At 38.8% G+C, this 19,821-nt stretch overlaps 1 protein-coding gene and 1 non-coding gene across 2 annotated transcripts in view; both read left to right on the top strand.

The window, feature by feature from the left end:
• RAB3GAP2 (RAB3 GTPase activating non-catalytic protein subunit 2) overlaps positions 1 to 19,821 on the top strand; it is a 104,065-nt gene that overhangs the window by 48,915 nt on the left and 35,329 nt on the right. Inside the window, exons 9-18 of the mRNA XM_027564471.1 lie at positions 1,722 to 1,820; positions 8,212 to 8,360; positions 9,722 to 9,801; positions 9,922 to 10,011; positions 11,612 to 11,751; positions 13,482 to 13,698; positions 14,247 to 14,390; positions 14,824 to 14,906; positions 15,261 to 15,325; positions 19,238 to 19,328. Of these exons, the coding sequence (XP_027420272.1) occupies positions 1,722 to 1,820; positions 8,212 to 8,360; positions 9,722 to 9,801; positions 9,922 to 10,011; positions 11,612 to 11,751; positions 13,482 to 13,698; positions 14,247 to 14,390; positions 14,824 to 14,906; positions 15,261 to 15,325; positions 19,238 to 19,328 (1,158 nt within the window). The remainder of the gene's footprint in view (positions 1 to 1,721; positions 1,821 to 8,211; positions 8,361 to 9,721; positions 9,802 to 9,921; positions 10,012 to 11,611; positions 11,752 to 13,481; positions 13,699 to 14,246; positions 14,391 to 14,823; positions 14,907 to 15,260; positions 15,326 to 19,237; positions 19,329 to 19,821) is intronic.
• On the top strand, positions 4,513 to 4,644 carry LOC113907091. Its single transcript, XR_003515085.1, has one exon. It is a non-coding gene; the product is annotated as a small nucleolar RNA SNORA36 family (small nucleolar RNA).

Raw genomic sequence — 19,821 nt, 5'->3', positions numbered from 1 at the left:
GTCAGTTCCAGACTTTGGCATGAACCGTGCACTTTAACCTTCCCTACCCCTAGTTTAAACTCTGAGGCTATTTGAGGATATTGTGTTTCATTAAAAATCAAGATGTACTGTTATTTTCTGTTCCAATAAGAAGCAAAAATGCTGCCAGTAAGAGTCACGCCATCAGTTTTAAGATTCCAGTTTTAAAGATAGTAAAATAAAAGTAAAAAAGCCCCAAGTCAGTGCAGATACCAGTGTTGGTGCTGACTTACCCCATTTTCTTCTGGTTTAGAATAAAGGAGCCTTCATGGCCCTAAAAAGAGCAAAGTTTAGCTTGTAAATGATTTAGCTCCCATAAAGCAGAGTTTAATTCAGATGTGCTATCCAGTTCATAAAGATTGTTCATAAATCCAGAACTAAACTGTAAGACACAGAAGAAGCAATTTCTTCCAGGGAGAGAATGCAGCATCTCACATTGCAATAGAACAGTTTTCACTGTTTTTTCAACAGGTGGATATATATGATCAGTATCTTCTTGGGTGGTTCTTTAGTAGTACATGCTTTTCTCTAAAGTCAGAATTTGTTTGAATTTTTATACCTATTTTCATAATCTTTTAAATTATTTAAATTTAGTCCATGTAAAGTTTCAATGTCTTTTATTTTGGAGAAATTTCAAATAGTCACCATTAATATATATGTCATTTTCTATAGAAATTTCTATAAGAATTTTCTATAGGTTTAAGAATTTTGTAATTTTCTATGCATAAGAATTCTGCAGTAAAATAAACTAGAAATAGTTATGCTTTAATTGGTATCATTAGACATTTCATTTTTACTACTTTTGAATTGCCATTTATTTTATTATGTATGAGATCATAAAGCCATTTTATCTCCTAGCAAGTAAGTAAGCCATTTACTGCCCTCTTACTATAAGTTGCTCTAAATATCTGATTACTTAGCTACAGATTGTTGTGACTTTTATTTCACAGTATAGGAAAACTCTCTCTGGTTGGCCTTACTTTCAAATCTGAAGTGCTTAGAGGATTACTGTTTTCCTTTGTCAGAGTACTTTTCTTCATCTTCCTGAATAAATGACAAGAATCCAGCTGTATTCTAATACATAGCCTGAGAATGTACTGACACATGGGGTCTTGTGCATGAACCTGTGGCCCCAGGTGTAACTGCTGTTTTTCTTTTCATTCCTCTCTCCCTAGGTGGAAATGCCATGGTCGGTGATCAGCATTTCCTTCATTTTCTTGGCAGTGCTGTCGCTGTTAGCGTATCTTTCTGTCAAGCCTGGTCTCAGTTATTTGCATCTGAGATCCTTCTGTTTTGTCATGTGTGCTTCTGCGGGGTGTACCATCAGGTTTCACTAAGACACTAGTTGCTGCTTCAGGGATTTTATTCACTGTCTTTCTCAAGAGGGAGAAATTGCATACTTGGCTTCAATTGCAGTTTGAATTCACCTTGATTTTTGATGGTAGTCTAGAGTTTTTAGTCGTGTTTTTTAATTCCTTAAGTGTTCCAGAATCTCTTATGTCAGCCAGGTTAGTCTTTTAATATATGTATTTTATGTATATTGTCTTCGTGTGAGTAAATCTCACTGTATGCATGGTTTATATTACTTTATTTTTAATTAGTTTAGAATAATAAGTCGTTATTATATTTTTAATGATTTTTGGTAAAACTTCATTTTCTCCATTATATTTAAGTTTGGTTTGTCTAATTTTTATCTTTGACAGCTGCAGCATCAGGCAATGAGAACATCCAGCCACCACCATTAGCGTATAAGAAATGGGGTCTACAAGATATTGACACAATTATTGATCATGCTAGTATTGGTAAGCCATTACTAGTTCCAGTTCTTTTGGAACTTCTTATACTTTTTAATAGAAGTATCTCATTTATTGGAAATGCAGATTTATTCTCAGGGCTTCCCTGATGGCTCAGTGGTTAAAAAAAAATCTACCTGCCAATGCAGGAGACATGGGTTTGGTCCCTGGATACTGGAAGATCCCCTGGAAAAGGAAATGGCAACCCACTCTAGTATTCTTGCCTGGGAAATCCCATGGACAGAGGAGTCTGGTGGGCTGCAGTCTGTGGGGTTGCAAAGAGTTGGTCACAACGTAGCAAATAACATTTATTCTCATGTGAAAAGAAAATCATTGTCTTCAGTGAGACATTTGGAGGGTAGTTTAGACTTAGAGATGAAGTTAATGTCTTTAAGGAATGGTAGTGGTTTTAGTAATTATGCCCTTAGCATAAGCAGTACTGTACAGTTTTTTTGTTGTTTTGTTTTTATAAGATTGTTTTTTAATATGAGTCATTTTTAAAATCTTTTTTGAATTTGTTACAGTATTGCTTCTGTTTTATGTTTTGGTTTATTGGCCATGAGGCATGTTGGATCTTAGCTCCCTTGACCAGGGAGGTCTGCACCTCCTTGCATTGGAAGGCAAAATCTTAACCACTGGACCATCAGGGAAGTCCCTACTGTACAGTCTTGGATCACCCACTATTTGACTTAAGTTTTATACAGATGAGTTTGATTCATATAATTGCCAGATCAGTCTTCTAAAAATGTAACATTTAGATCAACAAAGTATAGAGCAAAGCGTATGTCTTCTTGTGACCTGTATTTGAAGGCTTGTTATGTTAGGTGTGAGGAATGCAGAGATGGAGAGACTTGGTTTCTGCTGTCAGGATGCATGTAGCTGGTTGGGAGAAACATGTGAAAACAATTACAGTATCACAGCATGTGACAGGGAGAAGGCAGTAGCACCCCACTCCGGTATTCTTGCCTGGAAAATCCCATGGACAGAGGAGCCTGGTAGGCTGCAGTCCATGGGGTCGCTAATAGTTGGACACGACTGAGCGACTTCACTTTCACTTTTCACTTTCATGCATTGGGGAAGGAAATGGCAACCCACTCCAGTGTTCTTGCCTGGAGAATCCCAGGGACGGCGGAGCCTGTTGGCCTGCCGGTCTATGGGGTCGCACAGAGTCGGACACGACTGAAGCGATGTAGCAGCAGCAGCAGCATGTGACAGTTGTCAGAATCAGCAAGTGGACCTATTCCTCCGGGGTGGGGGCAGAGGAGAAGCCCAAGGGAATCAGGGAACTGGAGGTTGACCTCAATCTGAGATTGAAAGAATGAGTGGGATTTGGCCAGGAGGGCAAGCATCAGGGAGGCAGTTTAGCGAACAAGGTTCACATGGCGGTGGAAATGCGTTGTGTGCAGGAGAAACTGACAACTGGCCCGAGTGAGGCCAGCCTGTGAGGAGCAGCCAGATTGTGAAGGCCTAGGATACTGTGCACAGGAAGTTTTATTTTTCTCATCACCATGTTGAGAGTCCTTAAAAGATTCTGAACAAGAAAATGGTACTATCACTTAGCCTGTTGGAAAAATCACTTGAATGGGTCAAGACGAGAAACTTAAGTGCAGTAAGAAAGCTATGATAATCTCAGTAAGAAGTGATGGGCTTCTGACCTAAGAGTAGAAATGGCGGTAGAGAAGAAGGAAATGTTATTTTTAAATATATTCCTATTTTTTCTGTTTAATATTATATGCTTGTTAGAGTTTTCAAATAGCACATAAAAGATAAAGAAAAAATAAGATAACTGGATGAGGTTTTGCTGAGAAACTACTTATACAGTCGTAGTATAGGAGAACCACACTGAATTGGATAGTCCAGTGTCTCAGGGCTCATTAGCAGTGCAACTGTTAGCTCCTCCTAGGCCTAAATTCTACTCATTCGAGATAATGAGTAGAATCAGCAGCTTAAGAGCAGGGTGGTTTTTGGCCAATGGTCCCAAGGAAATACGTATCCTGACTTCATTTTCTTTTCTGTCTTTGACCTCCTGGTGGGGCTTCCCATTGTCTGAATCCAGCTCAGAGTCTGGGTTCATAACATGCACACACCGGGAGGGAGAGAAGGAAGGAGTGTGAATCCAGAGGGGTGAACTGAAGATACCTAACACAGAGCTCATTTGTGTGTTGTGGCATTTCTTGTATGGAATACAGATAGACCTTGTTTTATTGCACTTTGCTTTATTGCACTTCGAAGATACTACATTTTTCACAAATTGTAGGTTTGTGGCAGCCCTTTGTCAAGCAAATCTCTGGGTGCTATTTTTCCAAAAGCATTTACTCACTTCATGTTTCTATGTCATATTTTGGTAATTCTTGAAATATTTCAAACTCCTCTACCAGCGACAAGATTAGGCGTCACTAAAGGCTGAGATGATGGTTAGCAATTTTTAGCAATGAAGTATTTTTAAATTAAGGTATGTTCATTGTTTTTTAAGACACCATACCATTGTACTCTTAACAGGCTACAGTATAGTATAAACATATTTTTATTTGCACTGGGGAACCGAAATATTCATTTACTCACTTGGCTGCGATACTTTCTTTTGATGGTCTGGAATTGAACCTGCGATATTTCCAAGGTCTGCCTATAATCTGTAATAAGCACATTGTTGGTAGACATTCCATTTATCTTTACTTTTTATGAACACAGAAATGTTGCAAAACTCCAAAGTGTTGAGTTCAGTTCAAGGTGACTTCCTTGTTCTGTTAATTAAACTTTGGAACATTGAAACAGGCTAGGAGAAATGACTGGATAGAAAATTTTATTCTATTCATTTATCTCCCAGCCTACAAAATGGAAAAATAAAAAAGAGGGGGCATGCCATGAGCTTTATTCCATGTACATCTTTATGTAAAGGTCTGATTAACTCATTCAACAAAGAAGTGAACGAATACCTGTTGTGTCCCAGACACTAGTTTTGGTGCTAGAAATACAAGGCAGACAGGACCGCTGCCCTGATGAAGCTTAGATTCTTGTGATGGGGAGACAAAAGAGAAACAATTAAACCAAATGAATAAATACGGTAATAACAAAATGTTAGTGAGCATCATGAAAATAAGCAGAGGGTTATGACAGAAGTAAAGGAAGGAGGGGACTAGGTACACAGGTGAGCAAAGGCCTCTCCTGAGACACGAAGGATGGGAAGCAGCCACTGTGTGAACGTAGGATATGCATTCTGGGAGAGAAAGCAGCAGAGACAGAGGCCTGGTCTAGAGGGGAGAGGGGATGGCATGCGGTCAAAACCTGAAGGAGAATGAAATGAGAGCAAGGAGACCAGCAAAGAGTTTGTTGGAACAAGAGAGAAGGAGGATTTTGTCTCAGGAGGAGGCAGTGGTGCTAGAGAGTAAACAGATTGGAGATGTAGTTGGCACTTGCTAAGGGATGGATATTAGAAAAGAGAGAAAGGGAAGAATCAGAGATTTCTTAGTTTTTAAGTGTGAGCAACTGGGTGAATGTTCGGGCTGTGGCTGAAAAGAGGATAGGAGAAGGAAGCGGTAGGAGTGAACGAGTGGAGGGTTATGGTTTTTACAGGTTAACTTCTGATGCAGACTTCCAAATGGAGATGCCAGGTAGACAGATACATGAGTCTAAAGGTCAGGGAAGAGGTCCAGATTATCAGTATAAATTTGGGAGGGAATGGTTAACTGTGGAATGCGTTACAGAATTCAAGAAGGGAGATTTGACAACATTCATTGATTCTTAGAAGTTTAAGTGGAATGGTGAGAATGAAAGCTGCATCGGAGTACATTTAAGAATAAATATTTATTTCCACCCCCTATTTTCAAAGCTCTGAAACATAAGAACAAGAAATCAGCTCACAGTATCTCCATTTTGACTCCAGTCCTGACTTCACTAAACTTCTTACTCATTTTCCAGCTCCTGGTGAACGCTTCCCCCGGGATATCCGAACTTAACATATCCCAAACCTAATTCTTGACTTCTCCCATCAAACTTGGTCCTCCTCTGTGCTTCTCTCTTGTTGTCTCCTCTTGCTTGCACCACAAGCTTTTGAGTCATCCTTGATTCTCTTTTTTTCCTCACCGGTCCTCATCCAGTCCACCTTTGTCTCAGCTGCCCTCACGGAAAATCTGGATCTGACCACGTCTCCTCTCCGTCATTGTCGGCATGGTAGGCCACACCACCGTTGCCTTTTGCCTGAGCTACTGAGGAAGTGAAAATCCTAACTGGTCTTTCTGCTGCCTTTCTTCTTGTCCTAAAATGTCTTTACCCAGTAGCAGCTAACATGATCCTGGTAGAATATGATTCATATTTTTGCCACTTCTCTGCTCACAACCTTCCAGCGGCTTCCCATCTTCTTCCTCATAAAACCCAAAGGCCTTGTATCTCCTGCAGAACTGCCCCTTTCTCACCCCTGTGTTCCCCCACGCTGATCTACTTTTGATCCTCCGCTACACCAAGCGTCCTCCCACTTTGGAGCCTTTGCAGTTGTCCCTTCTGCCTGGAGTTTTACCCAGCTAGTTAGATGGCTCTCTCCCTCACTTCAAACAGGTGTCTGTTCAAATGCCATTTTATCAAAGTGACCTTCTTTAGCCAGTATACAGGCCTCGAGAATTATCCAGTGACTTTAACCTTACGGAAGTTTACATTAAGAACTGTAAGGTGTTTCACAGTGTGGAAAGGCCTCAGATGTTCAGGGAAAACCCTAAAAGACAAGGTAGTAACAAATTCAGAAGGAAAAAAAAAATGTGCATTTAAGGCATTGTAATTACAGTAGGCAGCTCGTCTCAGCAGTAATGCTTAGAGTTCTTTATAGTGAGAAGGGTGAATGTGAATTTAATTTAAAATTTGAGATATGGTTATATTGGAAGAATATGGAGAGAAAAAGAAGGACTGTAAGTTATATTTTCATTTATCTTCAATCAGTGAAAAATAATGCTAAAATTGGTGACTCAAAAAACAAAATCACACACCTATAGTGTGTAGAGTACAAAGAGAAAGCATTTTGAAACTTAAAATTTCAATTTATATGTGATACCATTCAGCCTTTGATTTTGTGCTGGTACAGTCAGCATATTTAATCATGTCATAAAAACACTTTGTATATTGAATCATGAATTCATTCATAAACACAGAACAGGCATTCTAATCTTTCAGAATAGGTCAACTTTTGTAAGGATTAAAATTTGATGACTTTAAATCCTAAATCCAGTAAGACGTTTACTTATGAACACCTGAAAAGCAGTTCCTTTCCCAGGACTGTCTTTCAGGAGCAGTGCATTCAAAATAGAGGCAGTACATACATAGGAAAATGAGAATAACTCCTGTTCCATTCTGCAGTATGTTTGTGTTCAGAACCGGCTGTCTTTATGTACCAGGAGCATCTGAGCTGGAAGACATCACCCGAGACGAAATCTAGCAGCAGATCTTTACTTTCTAGATCTCTAAGCTCACTTGCCCCCTCCTCTCTCTCCCGCCCAGGTGAATTTAAATGATGTTGGCTTTTCCTCTACTGCTCCTCAGCATTGTCTACATTTACTCTTAGCGCCATGGGGAGATCAGCAGTAACTCTTCATTATGGAAGGCTGGGGATTTCTGGACTAAAAAGCAGATGTTTGAAAGGGTTTGTTTTCACTTCGGGAGAGGATATGGGAGCAGAGGTGCTCTACTGCCTTTCTGGTGTGGACGTGAGGCAGCACTGCCTCTGTGGAATGCCGTGTCACAGCACTTAATAAAATTGTTTACAAATGTAGATCCCCTTTTGAGCCTGCTCTTCTGTTGATGAGGACTTGCCATACAGATGAGCTTATACATAGGTATACAAAGATCTGTCAAGGTCATATATTGCAGCATTATTTGTAGTGGTAAAAGTGAGAACCAACTCAGATGTCCATCAGAAGGTCGGATCAATTATGGCATGACCACACAGTGGAATACTCTGAGTGACTGCCAAGAATGAGGCATGTCTCCTTGATATTTTATTAAATTTAAAAAACAAGGCACACATCAGTTGATTTGGTGTGCTGTCATTTATGTACCTACATTTCTGGAAAGCAATGTAAGAAAATATTTCAGTTGTTACCTCAAAAAAGTATACTTATACCTGGAGATATTGGTAGATTCTATACTTCTTGTACCATTTGAAGTTTTTATCTGTTTAAAAAATTAATGCTTAAATTGTTTTATACATTTTATAGCTTAGAGGAATTGTAGATGGCAATTTTAATATCTTATGGATGTTTTATGGCATTGATCTTGTAGCTTTGAAAAATGACTTTTATCTATTAAATGACACTCAGCAGTTAGCATTTTAGAATGGAGTTCTAATAAAAATCTAGTAATCTAAAATGACAGTGTCATTTCAGTGCATTAAAATTACATATTGTTGCTGTTTTGTCATTAGGTATTATGACTCTGTCCCCTTTTGATCAAATGAAGACTGCCTCCAATATCGGTGGATATAATGCAGCAATTAAAAACAGCCCACCAGCCATGTCTCAGTATATCACTGTAGGGTCCAGTCCATTTACAGGCTTCTTCTATGCTTTAGAGGTAAGTGTTTCATCATTGATTTTGATTTTCAACGTATATACAAATTGGATATGGTAATAGCCTTAAAAAGATTAAGCAGTTTACATTTGTAAGTTTCAGTATAAGCTGAAATTAGTCTCAACTCACTTTCTTCTAAATTCTTTAGATTAACTGAAAATGTACTAAAGTCAATGTAAAATAAGCAGCCTTCTTTGTTTCTGATGCCCCGAATTCTTAGTTGAGTTGTCTTAAAATATTGGTGCAGTTAGTCAGAAGCTTAGAGTTGTTAGTGATGTTGGCCCATGAGGGAGTTGAGTAAATGAGGAATTGTAAAGATAGAATGAGCTGCCAACTATAGCTGATGAAGTGGTGAAACTGCTCCCTAAAATTGGGGAGATTTAGACTTGGCAGTATTAGACTTGGCAGCTCTGATTTCTAACATAAAAAGCGCCCTTCTCAGAATTGTCCAAACAGTCTTTTTACTTTAACAAAAATATATTTTTAAAAAATAGGTGGGGGGGGATAAATTAGGAGTTTGGGATGAATAGATATACACTCCAGTATATAAAATAGGTAACCAACAAGGATTTACTATATAGCACAGGGAGCTATATTCAGTATCTTGTAATAATCAGTAATGGAAAAGAATCTGAAATGTATGTGTATATATAAAACCGAATCACTTTGCTGTATACCTGAAACTAACACAACATTGTAAACCAGCTATACTTAAATTTAAAATAAGTTTTGTACAATATGAAGTATTTCTAAATAAAAACTGACTGAAAAAAATATTTTAAAAAGAGGGAAAAGAGCTAGTTCGGTATGGATGAGAAATCAATAGCCCTGTTAGAATAAGGCCATTTTAATGTCCTAGTTTCGGAGAAGGCAATGGCACCCCACTCCAGTACTCTTGCCTGGAAAATCCCATGGATGGAGGAGCCTGGTAGACTGCAGTCCATGGGGTCGCTAGGAGTTGGACACGACTGTATAGCTTTCAAGTAGACAACCTGAGCGACTTCACTTTCACTTTTCACTTTCATGCATTGGGGAAGGAAATGGCAACCCACTCCAGTGTTCTTGCCTGGAGAATCCCAGGGATGGGGGAGCCTGGTGGGCTGCCGTCTATGGGGTCGCACAGAGTCAGACACGATTGAAGCGACTTGGCAGCAGCAGCAGCAGCAATGTCCTAGTTTAGATTTTTTAATTGACTACAATTTAAAGAGGGAAATCATGAAGATTATAAACTATTAGTGATTTTACTTTTCAACTGTAGAGTTAAAACTTCTGCTTATATTTCTACCCCCTACCTTTTTAAAGTGCATCTCATTTAGAAAGTGTATTTTGTTTATTTGTCATCTTTCAAATGTTCTGTTTTTCAGGGAAGCACGCAACCACTATTATCTCACGTTGCACTTGCAGTGGCAAGTAAACTCACTTCCGCTTTATTTAATGCTGCCAGGTAATGACATCAGTTTAAATAATCTAATTTTCATCTCACTTAGTTTTAACTTGTATTTGGATGGTCTGCACATTAAAACACTGGAATCCGTGGTTTTAGTCTAAATGCTCTTTCTTTCAGTGGTTGGCTTGGTTGGAAGAGCAAGCATGAAGAAGAAGCTTTCCAGAAGCAAAAACCCAAGGTGGAACCAGCTACCCCATTAGCTGTAAGGCAAGTCTGTCGTGCTGCTCTTGCATTTTAGTATTTTTAGAAATGGACTGTTAAATGTATGGTCTTTCCATGTGCTTAGCTGATTTATTGATTTCTTGAGTCTTTGGAGCTCCTATGAGTCATTAATGTGAGACTGATGTTTTCTACCAGAATGTAAACTTCATGAGAAGAGTGGTTCCTATCTGTTTTAATGACACTTGTCTCCCCATCATGTAATAGATGGCTTATTTTGTGTGTGTGTGTTGGGTGTGTGCTTACAACACTGTACACTTAGATGTACAGTAGAAATATTGGGTTTTTGATAGCTATTGAACTTCTTTCAGTAAAAAGTTTAGTTTATTGATAAGCTGTAGAACCTTAAAAAGGACATAGTGATTTCTTAAAAAAAAAAAGTAAAAATGGGATCACATATATTCAAGCATTATGCTTGAATAATGCTGGCTTATGCTTCCTTGTTTGTTCCAGCAGTACTGGGGGATATTTAGTGGATTTGTCAGGTTTTGCAGGGAGAGGGCATGAGTGTTGCTTGATTCTGTTTTTATATCCTTTTTTATTACTCAATATAAAGTACCACCATGAAGGGAAATAAAAACCTATCCCTTTTTTTAGATGTTCTTCAACTGAAGAGATGTAGCTAATTATCTACTGGGGCTTCCCTGGTGGCTCAGAGGTTAAAGCGTCTGCCCGCAATGCGGGAGACCTGGGTTCAATCCCTGGGTCGGGAAGATCCCCTGGAGAAGGAAATGGCAACCCACTCCAGTATTCTTGCCTGGAGAATCCCATGGACGGAGGAGCCTGGTGGGCTACAGTCCACCGGGTCGCAAAGAGTCGGACACGACTGAGCAACTTCACGTCACTTCAAAATGTATTGAAGATTATCTTCTAGAGTTTTTTCCATCTAACATATCACATCCCCAGTCACCCAAGTATGAAGAAATAAGGCAAATGGCCTTATGCACTGCATGGATGTAACAAAGTTTCTGAGTACTTTGTCTCAGGAAGTTTTTTCAAAATGAGCTATTCTGGTTCTTTCTCAGTACTTCCTTACTTTTATTTTACCCACAGTTCTAATAGGATTGATTATAGACCAAGAACAGTATACAGATAACTATTTAGAAGAAGGAAAGTTCTTGCTTCAGGCAGTTACACTGATATCAGCAGGATATGCTATCTAGAGAAGAAGAAAGAGAAAAGATTAGAAATAAGAAAATATAGACAAAGATGCGAGTGTAGGAGCAAAGTATTCTAAAATTAATTGGTTGTCAGGGTAGTTTCATATGACATATTGCTTAATCAAGGAAAGATATAGTTGTACTTGATACTCTGAAAAAATAAGGTTGTGGGTATTCTGTATCAAATATCTTTGAGATAAGACTTAGGTATTATTATATAATAGAAGAAAGTTCCTTATGTATTTTGTATTATAAAATGTCTGTTGTGATTAGTTAATGAATTTAACTATTAATCCATACAAAATTCATATTTCTTTATATTAATGTAAAATCAGATTCAGTCTGTTTTGTTGCTGTATTTCATTATTCTTTTATTTATTTCTAGATTGAACTTTGATTTCTGCTTTCTTTTTTCTTTTAAATATCAGATTTGGGCTTCCAGATTCTAGACGCCATGGTGAAAGTATATGTCTGTCTCCATGTAACACACTGGCAGCAGTAACAGATGATTTTGGCAGAGTTATTTTGTTGGATGTAGCTAGAGGAATTGCAATACGCATGTGGAAAGGTACTTCTTACAAAAATCCAGGACAAAAGTTAGTTAGCTTTTTACCCCAGTAGCTGAACAGTGCTATCCTTCTTCAGCTTCTCATTGATAACAGTGTTTAATTCTTTATGCTTGCTTTCTTTCTTTTTTTAATCATGTACTCAGATCATATCAACAACATTTGACCCATAGTCCAACTGACACATCCTTTAAGTTTGACCAACGCATAGGTACTTAAAAACTCTTCCTTATGTCCTTCTTTTCAGTTCTCACATTGTCAGTTCCTGAATTCAGTTTCTTGCCCCTGCAAGGTTCATTCCAGTTTGCAGGGCCGTGCTTGAATCAAATCTTTCCAAAACTAGAATGCTGGGTGTTTCAGATTCAAGATGGCAAAACCTAGCAAGATTCATTTTTTTAAAATTTGAGTTCCATATCCATATGCCTGGGTCAGTTCATTTAAGTGTCTTGGTAACATTGTCTGTTAGAAGTTACATTTAGTGACAAGCACAGAGCTATGTACAGGATCAGTATGATATCACATGACATCCTCAGGAACTCAGTCTTATTCCATGTAGCTTCCCCATGAAGGTTATATCATGGTCTAAATGGCTGCTGAAGCTCCAGCCATCTTACATGCATCCCAGGAAGGAAGAAGGGGACAGAAAGACTACCACCTTAGTCTACTTTGAAGTTATTTTCAGAAATCTTGCGAAGCTTTTTCTGCAATACATTATTTAGGACTTAGTCACATAGCAAACCTAACTATAAGGGAGATTTAAAAATATATTGGCACATTTTCAACCTGAATAAAATAAATCCTTTTGACGAAGGAGGAGAGGAGAATTCATTGTTTGTAATCATCTTTAATATTAACATGTAAGCAGAGACTGTTAGTTAGAAACCACAATTTTGATGCAATCTGGTCTGTTTTTAGCATTGTGAGGAATAATGGATTTGAGGGCATTAAATTTAAACTCTGGACCTGACTGAGGCCACTTTTACCTTCTTGCCAAAGAATTCCTGCAGTGTTTACTTGCCACATGTTTAAATGTCTTTAGAAATAGGTTTCAAGGTAGCAGATACATCATTTCTCCCGACCTGGTGCTTGTTTTCTGAAATAACTTCAAGGGTATGTTCTCAGCAAGACTTTTCCAGAATATATACCAGTTGGTCCAGATCCACTCTGGTGATGCTATGACTGCCGTGTGGCCTGTCTTCTGCAGCTGGCGCACTCTGTCCTTTTCCTCCCCGTTACTGGGAAGAGAGGGAATAGGAAGGCATGTCAGCTGCATTTTCCTTCTCACAGGCCGGCGTTGCTTCCCGTTGCTCTGCAGCCCATGTCCTCCCTCTGTCTGTGTGCCACCAGGGGACCTGAATTGCAGGAAACCAGTTTGATCTTCTATTTTAATTGGATTTATACTTTAAATCTGAACCTTAAAATCTCTCCAGAATTTTTTAAAGAGAGGGAGGAAGGGATGGAAATCAGGGAACCTTCCATGATAACTGATTTCTTCTTAAAAAAGAAAGTGATCAGAACCAACTGTAGCAAACTGACATTTTAAAGAGACTTGGCGATTTAGGATTTGTCATAATTATAATTTTTTGTGTTTAATATATTTCATAATAAAAGAGAATATACATTTATTGCTTTTCTTGAGCCCCCCTGACTAAAACATTACGGAGTGCTTCAGAAGGCTCTGCTAAACCTAGATTCCATATCTAAGTGGCTTTCCTTTTCCTCTGTCTCTAAGGGTATCGAGATGCACAGACTGGTTGGATCCAGATTGTAGAGGACCTCCACGAAAGAGTGCCAGAAAAGGGAGACTTTTCCCCATTTGGAAGTCCTCAGGGTCCAAGTCGAGTGGCTCAGTTCCTTGTGATCTATGCACCACGAAGGGGCATTTTAGAAGTGTGGAGTACACAGCAGGGCCCTCGAGTTGGCGCTTTCAACGTGGGAAAGTACTGCAGGTAAGCCGCAAACCCTAGCCTTTTCCTGGCAGCAAAAAGAAATGCTTTTGTTCAAGTAAAGCTTCTGTTTAAAGCTACTTAATTAGATTGCAAGTTGGTTGAGAATTAAAATGTCCTTTATTGTGGTTTTTCCCCATGAGTGGCTGCTATGTAATTATGGATTAAGTGTTTAATAACAAAGGAATCTGACTGAGGAGGCCGTGATACACTACTGAATTAAAGTCAGCTTTGGTGCCCCACTTGTCCCCATCCCTTCTTACACTGTGGAGGCTGGAAAGGAAAGATTCTTTCCGATTCCCCTGGTGATGATACGAAGTCATGTGAGTGCTTTGTTTGCCACTGCGACATCAGCCTGGTTATGTGATTTTCTAGCACACTTTAACAAGGTAGAACCCTGGCAGTTAGGTTCTATTTTACTTTTTTAAAAATATTTATTTGGCTGCCTTGGGGCTTTGTTGTGGCACCCTGGATCTTCATTGCATCACGTGGATCTTTTGTTGCAGCATATAAACTCCGTGGCTTACCATATTGGTTTGTGATTTCCTCAGGCTTCTGTATCCTGGCTATAAAATAATGGGCTTAAATAACATTACTAGTCAGAGTTGGCAGCCCCAGACTTACCAGATCTGCCTGGTTGATCCAGTGTCTGGAAGTGTGAAAACAGTCAGTGTTCCTTTCCACTTAGCATTGAGGTAAGTTGTATCGCATGCCAGCTTATTAATGTCCCTCTACTGACTTTTCCCAGTCCTTTTTTTTATATATATATATATTAAACTTTTCATTTTGTACTGTAGTATGGCCGATTAACACTGTTGTGATAGTTTCAGGTAGACAGCAAAGGGACTCAGCCATACATATACATGTATCCATTCTTCCCCAAATTCCACTCCCATCCAGACTGCCACACAACACTGAACAGAGTTCCCTATGCTATACAGTAGGTTCTTGTTGGTTGTTCATTTTAAATATAGCTTTGTTTTGTAGCTATTGTTTTATTTCTCTCTGGACTGATCCCTTTAAAGTTAAATAGGAAGCGTAGAAAAGAAAAAGAAATTTGGATGTATCAGAATTAGAAGGAAGACAGCTTCACTTTCTTTAAGAACTTGTTGTATTTTTTTGTTTTAGCGATAAGAAGAGTGAACGAGCCAAGGACATGCACTTAGTGAAGAAACTGGGAACCTTGCTGAAAGCAAAATGTCCCAATCTTGGTAGGTGTCCTTTAATAAAAATGAAGGATACTGTCATGGCATTTTTAAAGTTAATAGAATATTCTAAATGGAGCAAGCAAAACACTTTAGTGCATTTATAAGCTGTTGCAACTCCTTTGTGGAATGAGATGAGGTACAAGTAATCATGTATAGCTTTTATTGGAATTATTCTGAAGGATGAAGCATGCCATCGAGGGATTATTAAAATTTGTAACAATAAAACAGTAATTTCCAAGAGGACTCAGAAATCCTTCAGACTGACTGATAGTGCAAATACATGTGTTTTTCTTTAGAATAAAGTTTACCTGTCGTAAAAGTGAACCAAAATTTTATTTTGGTTAATTTTCTTTCTAGATTTGATTGAAACAGAAATAAAGGAATTAATTCTTGATATTAAATACCCTGCAACCAAAAAACAAGTAAGTGTATAAAATAAAAGATCTTTCCTGCCAAGTGACTGTTATATTCCCTTCTTAATAAAATCTGTATTTTCCTATTTGCTTCCAAAAACATGACAGGCCAAAATCCTCTTTCTGTGTTTTTATGCATGTTCATCCTTTTTTTACATCCCTATGCAAAAGTTTCTATTGTCTCTTTTGTCTTTCTTCTTTTTTGATTAAGTAATACTACCATACATGGAAGTATGTGTGTTTTATATACACGAAAACCCATACATAGCATATATTCAAATTAAGTAATAATAATAAGACAAAGCTGTGTATGACCACCCCCCTTAGGAAACAGGATGTTACCAGGAACTCTGAAGAGCCCTCCCTGCATGTCCCTCCTCCTCCCATCCCTTCTCCCATTCCTACAGTAACCAGTGTTTAGAATTTTGTGTTCCTCTTTTGCTTTTCTTTGTAGTTACAGCATTTCTGTATGACTCCTTTAAAACATAGTGATGCATTTTCCACTTTTTTGAACTTGAAGTGAATCGAGTCCTACTCTGTCTTCTTTGTGACCTACTCCATTCTCTTACCATTGTGTTTCTGGAAGTTGTCTGCATTGCTGCCTGCAGCTAACTCGTGTAATGTATGAATTACACTCTGTGACTGTCATTTATTTATTCACTGTCTGTGGACATTTACGTTGTTCTCAGTTTTTTGCTGTTACCAACAATAAGAGTATGATTATCCTTGTACAATGTTTCCTGGCACACAAATGTAAGAGTTTCTCTTGAGTTTATACCTTAGAGTGGAATCTCTAGGGTATGAGCTTCTGGCTGGTTGTTGATAAATTACTTCTCAAAATACTTGTACTAATTTACATTCACATTGATACTGTAGAAGAGGCCCTGTTGCTTCTTAGCTTCTCATGGAATAATCAAGACTTGTTGCCTTTTCCAGGCTCCTGGTTGTAATATGGTAGCTCGTTACGTTACTGCCACTCCTCTTACCCAAATCCCTGCCGTTGCTGCTTGGGTTCTGACATGGCTCGTTGGTCCTCAGGGATCCCTCTGAACTCTGCTTTTAATCAGAACAGAGGGCTAATGACTGCAGTCTCACTCAGATTCCCTGGGGGTGTTGATTCCAGGACCCCCTGTGAATACCTAAATCTGAAGGTGCTCAAGTCCCTTTATAAAACTGTGTGAAGTGACAGTGGCTCAGTTGTGTCCAACTCTTTGTGACCCTGTGGACTATACAGTCCGTGGAATTCTCCAGGCCAGAATACTGGAGTGGGTAGCCTTTCCCTTCTCCAGGGCATCTTCCCACCCCAGGGATCGAACCCAGGCCTCCCACATTGCAGGTGGCTTCTTTATCAGCTGAGCCACAAGGGAAGCCCAAGAATACTGGAGTGGATAGCCTATCCCTCCTTCACAGAATCTTCCCGACCCAGGAATTGAACTGGGGTCTCTTGCATTGCAGGCAGATTCTTTACCAACTGAGCTATCAAGGAAGCCCCATAAAATTGTGTAGTATTTGCATATAACCTACGCACATCCTCTTGTATACTTTAAATCCTCTCTAGATTACTTGTAATGGCTAATACAGTGTAAGTGCTATGTAAACAGTTGTAAATACAGCGTAAGTGCTGTGTAAATAGTTGCAAGTATGGGGCAAATTCACAGTTGCTTTTAGGAACTTTGTGGAATTTTTTTCTTTCCGAGTATTTTCAGTCTGTGGTTGGTTGAATCCGTAAATGAGGAACCCATGGATACAGAGGGCTGATTACACTTGTTTTCTGATTATTTCATATGTATTAGTCCTAGCTCCCCAGCTTTTTCCTCTTTATATCTTTTAAGCTCCTTCAAATAGGACCTTACCAAATGCGTCATTTTCATAATACACAGCATCTGAATAGTAGGATGATTTAGTGAATACTGGTTTCTTTCTATCCCTCTTATTCTGTTATGGCACTCATTTTCTAAAAACACTATCATTTTATTGTAAAACTGACAGGTTTCTGACTTTTAATTGTGTTTTCCACTCCACTGACAGTACTAATAGGTTCTCATTTTCCTTGGGGCAAAGTTTCCATTATTAAATGTGATTCTTTTGACAGAGTGAGCATGTAGAGAGCAGTTTAGGGCTTCAATCTTAGAAAGGGAGGGTCAGAACCCACATAATTTTTCTCATTTTAATACCATCTTTTTTACATCATAGAACAATAAAATCAGGAAACTTTAGAACAGTACAAACTGTTTCCTTAATTTTTTTAATACTACTGAAGTTCGTATGAAGCTATGAATTTTATAAAAAATACTAAACAACCTAATAGTTAAATTTGTGTATTGTTTTACAACAGTTAAGAGAGGAAAGAAACCAGTTTAGACTTTGAAGACTGAATAATATTAGTAAGGCAGTGAGCCGCTAACTTGTGTGATAGTAGACAAACAGAGGCAGATGACATTTTCCTAGGTATTTGCCTTTTTCGATCACTTTCTGTCTTTTTATTTAATATTTTATTCATTTATTTGGCTACTTTGGGTCTTAGTTGCAGCATGTAGGATGTTCGTTTCAGCATTTGGGATCTTTTGTTGTGGTGCACAGCCTCTCTAGTTTGGCACACAGGCTCTTGTGCTCAGACTTAGTTGCCTGGCAGCCGTTCTTTGTAAGTAAGTAAGTGAAGTCGCTCAGTTGTGTCCAACTCTTTGTGGCCCCATGGACTGTAGCCCACCAGACTTCTTTGTCCATGGGGTTCTCTAGGCAAGAATACTAGAGTGGGTTGCCATTCCCTTCTCCAGGGGATCTTCCCAACCCAGGGATTGAACCCGGGTCTCCCGCATTGCAGGCAGCCTTTCTTTGACTAGGGCTCAAACCTGTGTTCCCTGCATTGAAAGGCGGATTCCTAACCAGTGGGCCACCAGGGAAGTCCCTGGGTCACTTTCTTTATATCCTCCATGCATTTGCCTCATGCTAGGCCGGCCCAACCTCCAGAGCTGCCCTCTCTCTGCACCTGTTTCTCCCCAACAGACACACAGAGTTGTTGTTGGATGAAGTCTGTTATTTGTTATTTGTCTCATGCCACATTCATAGCGTACCTTTTATACTGTTTAATCTCATAATTCAAAATTCAGTTTAACATGCTGATATGAAAGGACAAGTGTGAACTTTAAGTGCTGTGTGTAACCCACTAGTGATTCTGATGGTTGCTCTTTTAGGAGTGAAGTAATGATGAAGATTCTTAAATACCTACCAGTAGGCAGAAGGAGAGTAGGCGTGGAGAGGTGGGAAATATATTCATCTAGATTGGCCTGTGGATACAGCCAGCCATGCTTAAGCACAGTAACATAGCAGTAATTAAGTTGTCAGCTTTTATTATTGGCATGACAATGGCAATGTCTGCTTTTCATTTATGCATATATACAAAACTCTTACTGGTGAATAACTTTGTCTCTGCTCAGCCATCCTGTTGAACCTCAGTTGCTTTCCAAGTTGTTTCATTCTCAGTCTGGACTTCTTGTCATGGTACCATATTTGGCATGACATGAAATTGATTACATATTACTTATGATGCAACTTAAGCTCTTGGATGATTAATACATCTTAAAATGGAGTTTCCCTTTGAAACTTGGGGCAGTGAAACTATGGGCATAAATGTAAAATTGAAAAACCAAGATCTTTGCCTTGTACGAAAATTGTTCCTTATCTTTCTTGTAGGCAGCTTCCCTGGTGGCTTAGACGGTAAAAGCATCTGCCTGTAATGTGGGAGACCCGGGTTCAGTTTCTGGGTTGGGAAGATCCTCTGGAGAAGGAAATGGCAACCTGCTCCAGTACTCTTGCCTGGAAAATCCCATGGACGAAGGAGCCTGGTAGGCTACAGTCCATGGGATCTCAAAGAGTCAGACATGACTGAGCGACTTCACTTTCTTTTTTCTCTTTTTCTTCTAGGCATTGGAAAGCATATTGGCAAGCGAACGTTTACCATTTTCCTGCCTTAAAAACATCACTCAGACATTAATGGACACTTTAAAAAATCAAGGTAATAGGGTTTGTTTATGGTCTCACCTCAAATTCTGTAACTCTGACCATAGGAAGTATTAACTGTTTATGATGCCCTTCTGTTACCTTGATGTGGTAATATGTATAAGAAACAATGTATAAGAAAGAAGAAAACTTATTTCATACCTTTGTCATTGGGGACTTTTAAAATTCCCTGTTCAGTGTGTGCTACTGATCTTTCTCTGAGTATGTTGACTCTCTTTCTTACTGTAAATATTTTTCATTTGAATCCATCTATTATGAGGAAAGATAGAATGATGGGAAGTGACTATTGTGATAATAGTTGTAAAGCGTTTTGAAAGCCATTGGCATGTGGGGACAAGATAGCTGGTGGTAAGCAAAAAAACAACCAGGCTGTCTTGCTGCCATTGTATTTTAACTCTCAGTAATGTTGTTTTGACCATGATAATGATTTTTTTTCTAAATTCTATGCTTTGATTAATGTTTTGTCAGTGTATGGAATCCATATTTTT

Source organism: Bos indicus x Bos taurus, chromosome 16 (assembly GCF_003369695.1).
Source record: "Bos indicus x Bos taurus breed Angus x Brahman F1 hybrid chromosome 16, Bos_hybrid_MaternalHap_v2.0, whole genome shotgun sequence".
Taxonomy (NCBI): Eukaryota; Metazoa; Chordata; class Mammalia; order Artiodactyla; family Bovidae; genus Bos; species Bos indicus x Bos taurus.
Note: the sequence above shows the minus strand (reverse complement) of the source record. Positions and strands in the feature narration are given on the sequence as shown.